Source organism: Hemibagrus wyckioides, linkage group LG19, assembly GCF_019097595.1.
Source record: "Hemibagrus wyckioides isolate EC202008001 linkage group LG19, SWU_Hwy_1.0, whole genome shotgun sequence".
NCBI classification, from domain to species: Eukaryota; Metazoa; Chordata; class Actinopteri; order Siluriformes; family Bagridae; genus Hemibagrus; species Hemibagrus wyckioides.
The window spans coordinates 10993607-11002233 of NC_080728.1; the positions used below are offsets into that span (position 1 = coordinate 10993607).

The following is an 8627-nucleotide window of genomic DNA, read 5'->3' on the forward strand; positions in this document are numbered from 1 at the left end:
GAAACTGAGCAATTTCATAGTTGTTTATTGATCACACTCAGCCAGAAAAAACACACATGAACTACAGGAAAATGACTCACAAAGAAATTGTGCAAAATAAAACAAGAACTATAAAATAAGGTCTCATTGACTTAAGTAAAGAGCAGTTACTTTTATATATATATATATGCAACACAAACCATTCCTATTGCAGTTTCAGTCAAATAAAACCAGGCCATGACGTTGCTGTTAGATTTCTATATAAACGTATTTGATTATCCAACCTGTAGCAGTGCAAAGTGGAAACTGTTCCCTTTATTAGTGAAGCTACAGTTGCTTGTGGTTTTCCAGCAGAGCAACACAGTGTTTTGTATTCCTTATTCACCCTTATATAGTAAAATACCATTTCTTGCTCTAAAAAGGACAAGTCACATTAAATAGTTAATAATGACCGAACTAGAGTAAAGTAAACCCTTTGGCTCATTCTTCAGTCTTGTAGATTTGTAGCAGTCTCCCTCCCCTAACCTTCATGATCAGTAAGTGTGAGAAATCATAGATTTTGTATAATAATATATATTATTATTATATAATAATGTATATGTTTAATAAAAAAAAAAAACAGTAGTCACTGGTCAGAATTAGGCACCTTGCTTTCTGAAACAGAATACATTCGATTATTCAAACTTTGGCTTTGACCAACTACAGCACTACAATGTCTAAACAAGGATTTCAAACATGATAATGTCATTGTGGCAAACTTTAAGGCCTAAAATTTGATAGAATATAAGATCTCTGTGCCTAGATACAAGAAAAATATGAATTATGTGTTTTATGTATAGACAAAACCCCAACCCACAAAACATGCCTTCCCTGCTATACTACTCTATTCTAACCCACCTGGGGTTAAGGTGTTAATCTTAAGATGGAAAAATGACAAACAAAAGAGGGAAAAACATGTCATCTGACCAATACTGAATGTAGTCATCCTATGTTAAAATTGCAGCTGTCAGAAACTACACAAAAACAGAAAAGGGTGACTGCAGCAGGGTGGCGTCCTGTTCCTATAAACCCTCATGACCTTAATTCTTTACACCAAGTGTGGAAGAGAAAGCCATGAGTCTCAAAGGGAAGATCAGGACAAAAAGGCAACAGCAGGACAGGGTTTTTAAAATCTTGCTTTCTGTCTTTACTTTAGCGTCTGCCAGAGTCGGCTTCCATGAGGTCTGAGACTGTTGATTATCATCTGAGGATCAAATTTAAACCTAGAAAGATGAAGAAAAGCCACAATTTCACTACGTAAGGCAGAGATATTTACACCCAAACAAAAACACATGACACGACACTCATCTATAAGCTGCGAGCATGAAACTGATGTAAAGTGCAATACCAACGGGAACAATTTTGGACCGACCTGTTAGGCCGTCCACCAATATCAACAAAACACAGACTTTTAGAAGAACGGACAGTTCCTGAGACTTGTAAAATCTATGCCAAGATGCAATGAAGCTGTTCTGACTTTATCATGGTTTTCTCTATAATATGTCACCAATCTTAGCATCACATGTAAGATCGAATAGGTTCAAGCCCAGTTCCGGGACCTCATGCAGCCCCACGTTGTCTACCATGTTCTCTTAAAATGAAAACAAAACAAATTGCTACGCTTAAACTGTTATAAATTATATAACTTGTACATTCTGATATGTGCAGTATATAATTTCTGTACTTATTTACTGAGTAAATCAGTAACTGTATTTAACACAATTCAGCTTAAATCACTTGGAAGACGTAAAAGCGACCCATCAGTTCAATATAAAGAAGCCCTTTAGAGGTGCATTCCCAATATAATAACACTGCCAGGTAGATCTGAAAGCAGTGAACTATCCAATTTCATGACTAAAGATGTAAACGTTAACATTTAATAAAATGTACATTTAAAAAGGTAAGAAAAAGCTAAATTAAATTTTCTCTATTTGCCTAGTTATCTGGTGTTTATGGGGCAGGCATATGGAGCTTGCTATTGAGAAGAATACATAGTCTTGCACCAACAATCATAACTATCTAAGAAGTACAGTAAGATAACAGTGACAAGATTTACGACAGGTCATTCGTTTAAAAGCAAAGTAGCTGAGACTGCCCCGACTTTCCTAATTCCTTTAATTAGCTAATCAATAATAACTTCACTGGTTGTCATATGATCTTAACGGGATCTATGACGTCAGGAGCGCGAGTCCCCACTGAATAAAACCAATGAAGGTCTCTATTAACTGCCCATTAATTATGAGGAATATGTTTAATGTGTTAGTGAGGTTTAGCTCTAACCGTGAATCGTAGACCCCAGGTGTTCTGCAGGACTGTCCTGAACATGACTGCAGCATCATCAGTCGATGATTCATTTTCTCCAGGACCTCCTGGTCGATGCTTTTGGCAATGTTTGTGAGCTGGAAGGGGTCTGCTGTCAGGTTATACACTTCCACAAACACCTACATGTCAAAAAGACAGATATTTTTAATTTTACACCACTGCAGTTATTACCAACATAAACAACATTTATAGACATGAAAGACAATGCCCTAGCTTTATTTAGAATTTTGTGCGTGTGTATCTATAAATAGTATACAACAGTGAATCAGGATCTTTTCTGTAAAAGAAATAGGCTTCTAAAAAGGATTTCTCATATTCTGTTAAGAAATGATGCTTAATACACATGACCTCCATCAATCATGTTTATATTAAGTTCTGGGCCACAAAATAAAAGTAACCAGCATCTATTACATGTTATCATTAGGGAGCATTATTTTTTAAAAGCCTGTTTATTTCGTTTTACCTCATTATCATCAAACTCGCAGTACTGCAGGTTGGTAGTGTGGGAAACGGTGCGAACACATGCATACGTGTTATTATATGCATCTTCACATACACAGTCAGGAAAACACTCCTAAAGAAAGAAGATACAGTGTTGTAGTCGACAATGCTGATTTTGGTTTCTACATGTAAACACAACCACCTGTGTACACAAACCCACCCAAAGTGGACACACCCAAAGTGCTCACACACACACAAACACACACACACAAACACACACACACAAACACACACACACAAACACACACACACACACAAACACACACACACAAACACACACACACAAACACACACACAAACACACACACACAAACACACACACACACACACACACTTCCTTACTGAGACTCCTGGGCCTAGACTGGGACAGGCTGGGTCTGAGACATTGTGTCCTTCTCCCTCATACTCCACCAGAAAGTCAGACCTCCATGTTGTGCTGTTCTCTGTACCAATCTGAGACACATTCGGGAAAAAGATCACACACACACTTAAATTATTTCGATGGTGGGGACTCACTGAAAACAGAACGTAAAACAATGGAAAAACTGCCATGTGTGCATTTCTTGTACATAAATTTCTCTGTTGCTACTTACCATAACAGGCAGAAAGGACATCCCATCCATCTGGGTCTTATTTACATCATACCCTGCCATGTCCAGGATAGTTGGGCCCAAATCTATATTAGCTACAAGTAACTAGTGTTTAATAAAAAAAAAAATATTATAATTAATAAAAATATTGTCAGTGTCATGAATGTACAGTATCACTTGAGTAAAATTATTTGTTGTGCTTTCTATAAGCTTGTGAGACTTACCGGGCTTGTTTGGTTGGGCTTGATGTTTGGTCCTCGTACTAGCAGAGGAACTCTGATGTCAAACTCATAAAGCTGACGCTTGTCCATGGGGAGAGAAAACTGGCCTGAGAGAGACAGAGAGAGACAGAGAGAGACAGAGAGAGAGAGAGAGAGAGAGAGAGAGAGAGAGAGAGAGAGAGAGAGAGAGAGAGGGAGAGGGAGAGGGAGAGGGAGAAGGTAAATCAACCTTACAGTAGAATGAATATAGATAACGGAATCAATGATGGTCAAGATTTTTATTCTGTACCAGTGTGGTAGCCATTGTCAGAAGTGAAAAAGATATAAGTGTTCTCCAGCTCTCCTTGGGCTTCCAGTTTCTTCACCACCTTCTCCACCAGGTCGTCCACAGACAAAAGAGTCCGCCACCTAGTGGTGCACCATAAGAATGCATTTAAAATCCAGAAAGACACACACTTCACAATTAAATGCATAATATCCAACAAATACCGTTTTCTGTAAGCATTGTCCAGGAATTCCACAGAGGAGTTAGACATTGGAGTCTTCGCCTGTCGAATTAGCCAGTGTTTATCCTAGAAGAAAAAAAAGAATGATGCCAACATATTGGTATGGGGGGGACAAACAAAACTCAAAGCAAAGCAAGTATTATAAAAGCATTTATCACAAAACACACTTGAATGTAGACAACACCATTACAGACTAAAATAAAAACACCATTATACACTATTAAATATGTTTTAAAAATTTCCATCATCGATTCTGACTGTGACAAATATTTTCTCTTAAAATGCATGTTTACACTCTCCTTTATAACTGCCACTAACATAATTTTTTGCCCCCCCCGACATTAACGTTATAACCCTACCAGAGGTCATACACCGTCTTCTTCAGATCTGGTCTGGAGATGAAGAGGTTAATGACTACATTTCTTAACAAAATATTCTGTTTAATGTGTTTTCATTTGTACTCTTACTTTAGTATACACCCTTGTTTCATTATAAACACTTCATTTATTTGAATTTTGTTATTTCGCTGATCAAGGTGAAAAAGGTACCTTCTTTATATGCACATTACTATGGCAGATGCTAATTTTGCACATATACCATGCAATTTACCTTGCTGTGGGTGTTAAAACTGGGATCTCTTGGGGCTTTGACTTTAGAGAACTGGCTTTCATATTGAGGAGCGGCCGTCCAGGGAGAATGAGGAGCTGGTGTAGACACCATCATGAAAAATGGCCTGTAGTTAGACTTGTACTGGAGAAAGTCTAGTGATATGTTGGCCTAAGACAGTGAAAGGTAGTAGAACTCCATTATTAAGGTGAAAGGCATGTATGTAAATTTTAAGCAACCACACATTCATTTTATTCATGAAAGAGGGATGTGTTTATGGAGGAGTAACACTCACCAGAACGTCAGTAAGATAGTCCTCAGTATAATTCTGGCCATGCCTCTGTGCTTTACCATTTACTGATAATGTGTAGTTGTAATATTTGGAGTTTCTCTCCTGTGAAAAATCAGCAGAGTTAAATGGCCTCAGATATAAAGAAACGTAAAGCACAAGATTGGGATTCCACACTAGTTACAAAATCGTACTTGTCAATACTGGGCAGAGCATTTTTTCGGCAAGACCCTACAACTTTCACAGGCACAGGAAGCTGATAACAATGAGAGGCTAATCATCTAGACAGAGGAAGCACTACAGAGCTTTTAAATCTGTTTACACAAGGCTCCAAAACAGACAATTTAAGCAATTTCCAACATTTCTTTCTATAATATAGATTTTCCTCAGGGCTAAAAACAAACAGTGAGAGGCCTAACAGCTAGTTCTGCTTTTACTCAATCATCTGCTCCCAGTTACATCAACGACAGAGCTTCAATATTCAAAAGATTTACAAGCAGAGATCAATCCTGCTGACAGTGCAATGGTGTTACATGTCAGCAGATTTGCTTAGAAAATATATTCAAAGACAAATTATGTGTTTTGGTATAAAATGTGCAAAAACATTCATGATGCTTTGTGGGTTTTTAAAAGGGACATTTACATTTACTTACCAGTGCAAACCAGTAGTCCCAGCCTGGGGGAATATACTCCACTCCTCCAGCCTGCTTGTTTCCGTACTAAAACAGAGACATTGAGTGACAGACTGAGTTTACATCAGTTTACTTATAAATCTAAAGAGGTATATGGATTCTTGTACTTCTATGGAATACATACATACTGTGAATGTTAACCTACAGCACAAATAATACAATACATCAGGGGTGTTGTTACAGCATATATAGAGGTGTGATGCCAGTAACTCACTATACATCACATCCTAAAAGTGGTTTGTCCCTCTTTACCTCTTTAGAGACAAAGGTCTCCATTAAATTCACCTGATAAAATGACCAGGTGCCCACTGCCCAGTCAGACATACCTAATCATGCATTAACTATTAGTTTCTGTGATTTAAAAAAAAAAGAGAGACCAAAGATAAATCATTTTAGTCAATCATTCATTTAGTTAATCATTCAAGCCGCTGTAAGATCAATGTCAGGAAAGGCCTACTAGAACTGCTGAACTTTATTTGGGGTTAATCAGAAGCACTTTAAATGATGACAGGTATGTGCTGACTCCTACTTAACATGAGTCTGAATATGATTGCGTAATTCTGAACACAGTTATAAGAGGGTGTGCACACTTATGCAATGACATTATTTTTATTACAGACATAATATTATGACCATCTGCCTGATATAGTGTCGGTCCTCCTTTTGCTGCCAAAACAGCCCTGACCCATTATGCACTGTGTATTCTGACACCTTTCTATCAGAACCAGCATTAAATTCTTCAGCAATTTGAGCAACAGTAGCTCATCTGTTGGATCGGATCACACGGGTCAGCCTTCGCTCCCCACGTGCATCAGTAAGCCATGGCCATCCATGAACCTGTCGCTGGTTCACCACTGTTCCGATCTTGGACCACTTTTGATAGATACTGACCGGGAACACACCACAAGAGCTGCAGTTTTGGAGATGCTCTGATCCAGTCGTCTAGCCATCACATTTGGCCCTCGCTCAAATCCTTACACTTGCCCATTTTTCCTGCTTCTAACACAGATGTTCACTTGCTAGCTAATATATCCCCCCGACTAACAGGTGCCATGATGAGAAGATAACACAGTGTTATTCACTTCATCTGTCACTGCTCATAATGTTATGCCTGATCGGTGTAAATGTTAAATGATATGCATTGCCGGTCACAGGGTCAGCAAAAAGTCATGGACTCGACCACTGACACATGATGCAAAGCAAAGCAAACTAACATAGCAGACAGTTAAAAATAGAAAGGCCACCTCGTTCATGTACTTCCCAGCGAAGAATGTTTGGTAGTAGCCATGTTTCTGCAGGAGGACAGGGAACGTATACGGCTCCTGGGTCTTCTGCCAGGCCACACTGCTGCAGTTGCCTTCCAGCGTGTTGTTGATCACACGGTGGTTGTGTGGGTATTTGCCTGTCAGGATGCTGGCTCTGCTGGGACAGCACAGGGGACTGGCAACAAACTGGTGAAGACAGATTAGATGGGGCTTTATCAGCAATGAGATCCAATGAGGCAGCTTAAATTTCATGCCAATAGTTGTCTGTGCTTAGTACATTGGCATTTACTATTTAGACACATTAATAATGGGTTAATTAATCAACTGACTATCATGATGGAAAGCTGGGATCAATCAGGAATGAATACTTTTACTCCATAACATGAAAACATCCAGTCTGAGCATCCAGTCATACATACACACCGTGTTTGTAAAGGTTATTCCTGCATCCCCTATTAACTTCCTTGTTTTGTTTAAAGGAATCTGTAAACATAAAAAAAAGGAAAAACAAGCTGACGCAAGATCCAAAAGCTTTGCACATGGAAATGAGTGAAGGACAATGGTCAAAAACTTACCATGCCGCCGATGGAGATGTCCAGATCATCTGTGAGAATCAGTACGATGTTTGGCTTGGGGTAGGTTCTGGCCGTCACGGCCAGGCTGTTCAACAGCAAAGCGACCCAAATAAAAGTGAAATGTAATGCTGTGTGGAAACTTACTCGGGTTTTCGAGGCCATGTTTGCTGCCAAATTAAAAACACACAATACTAGTCACCAAAAATACTTTATTCAGCTAAAAAGGAAAGAAGTAAAACCACGTTAAGAAAGCTGTTCCACTACAGGCGCTGCTTTAAAAAAAAGCTTCTCAACCGGCTTCATATTCCCTATTGAAGTACACTAGTTGGGGGCATGAAATAAATAAATATTACACCCTACGTAGTGCACTAAATTCCCAAAGAGAAGCCGTTTAGTGCTATTCAGCTATTTTTCCCCCATCACAGTCACGTGCTCTTAAGAACCGGAAACCCCGGTCAGCTGATATAAATGTTGCGCTCTGCGTCTTAAACCCGCCCCTGTAACGCTGTTGCTTAATGTGACATGTTAGGATTGGTCAGTTTCCAACGCCTGTCAAAGAGTTCTGGTCATTTATTGGTCAGTATATAACGCCAAGGAAAGAAAATAATAATGACGCCTGCTTGGAAAAAAAAAAGTCAATTTGTTTAAACCAGGGATGGTGGTGGTATTGTGGGCGGGGTCATAAGGTAAAATAATAAACACACAAAATACCCCCAGAAGATTTAATTACATAGTTAATAATATAAAGAGCTTATATGTTTCACAAACAGAAAAGTAGCATTGTTTAAGAAACAAGTGTTGCCATTTACACAGTTTTCACTTTAACAAGAGTACAGAGGCAAATCAGTGAGACTAGAAGGGGTCTAGTTTGGGAGTCCCAAGTTTAATTCAAGGTTAAACTTCTCTTCATATGAAACATGTAAACATCATCAGTTTGATAAAATAAAATAAAAAAGTCACATAAATTAGCAGTTTATTTCCTATTAATGACTAGTTCATTTGACCTTTTTCTTCTTCTTCGTCCTCTATTATTTTAATTAAT

At 38.6% G+C, this 8627-nt stretch overlaps 1 protein-coding gene across 1 annotated transcript; it reads right to left on the reverse strand.

Annotated features, from left to right (window-relative positions):
- Positions 1-10: 10 nt before the first annotated feature.
- On the reverse strand, positions 11-8031 carry gnsa (glucosamine (N-acetyl)-6-sulfatase a). Its single transcript, XM_058417649.1, has 14 exons — positions 7586-8031; positions 7434-7493; positions 6990-7196; positions 5707-5772; positions 5060-5158; positions 4768-4935; positions 4142-4224; positions 3942-4060; positions 3656-3759; positions 3435-3536; positions 3184-3294; positions 2804-2914; positions 2299-2459; positions 11-1241 (listed from the first exon to the last, which is right to left on the reverse strand). The coding sequence occupies exons 1-14, from the start codon at positions 7745-7747 to the stop codon at positions 1166-1168; spliced, it is 1629 nt and encodes a 542-aa protein (XP_058273632.1). The 5' UTR covers positions 7748-8031; the 3' UTR covers positions 11-1165.
- Positions 8032-8627: the final 596 nt, after the last annotated feature.

What these genes read in the sequence shown, in the direction of transcription:
- gnsa (XM_058417649.1), bottom strand. Translation starts at nt 7,747, where the DNA reads ATGGCCTCGAAAACCCGAGTAAGTTTCCACACAGCATTACATTTCACT. An exon ending in ACATCTCCATCGGCGGCATG is followed by an intron (nt 7,494 to 7,585) that starts GTAAGTTTTTGA and finishes TTATGTTTACAG; the next exon opens with ATTCCTTTAAACAAAACAAG. An exon ending in CTGGGAAGTACATGAACGAG is followed by an intron (nt 5,773 to 6,989) that starts GTGGCCTTTCTA and finishes TCTCTGTTTTAG; the next exon opens with TACGGAAACAAGCAGGCTGG.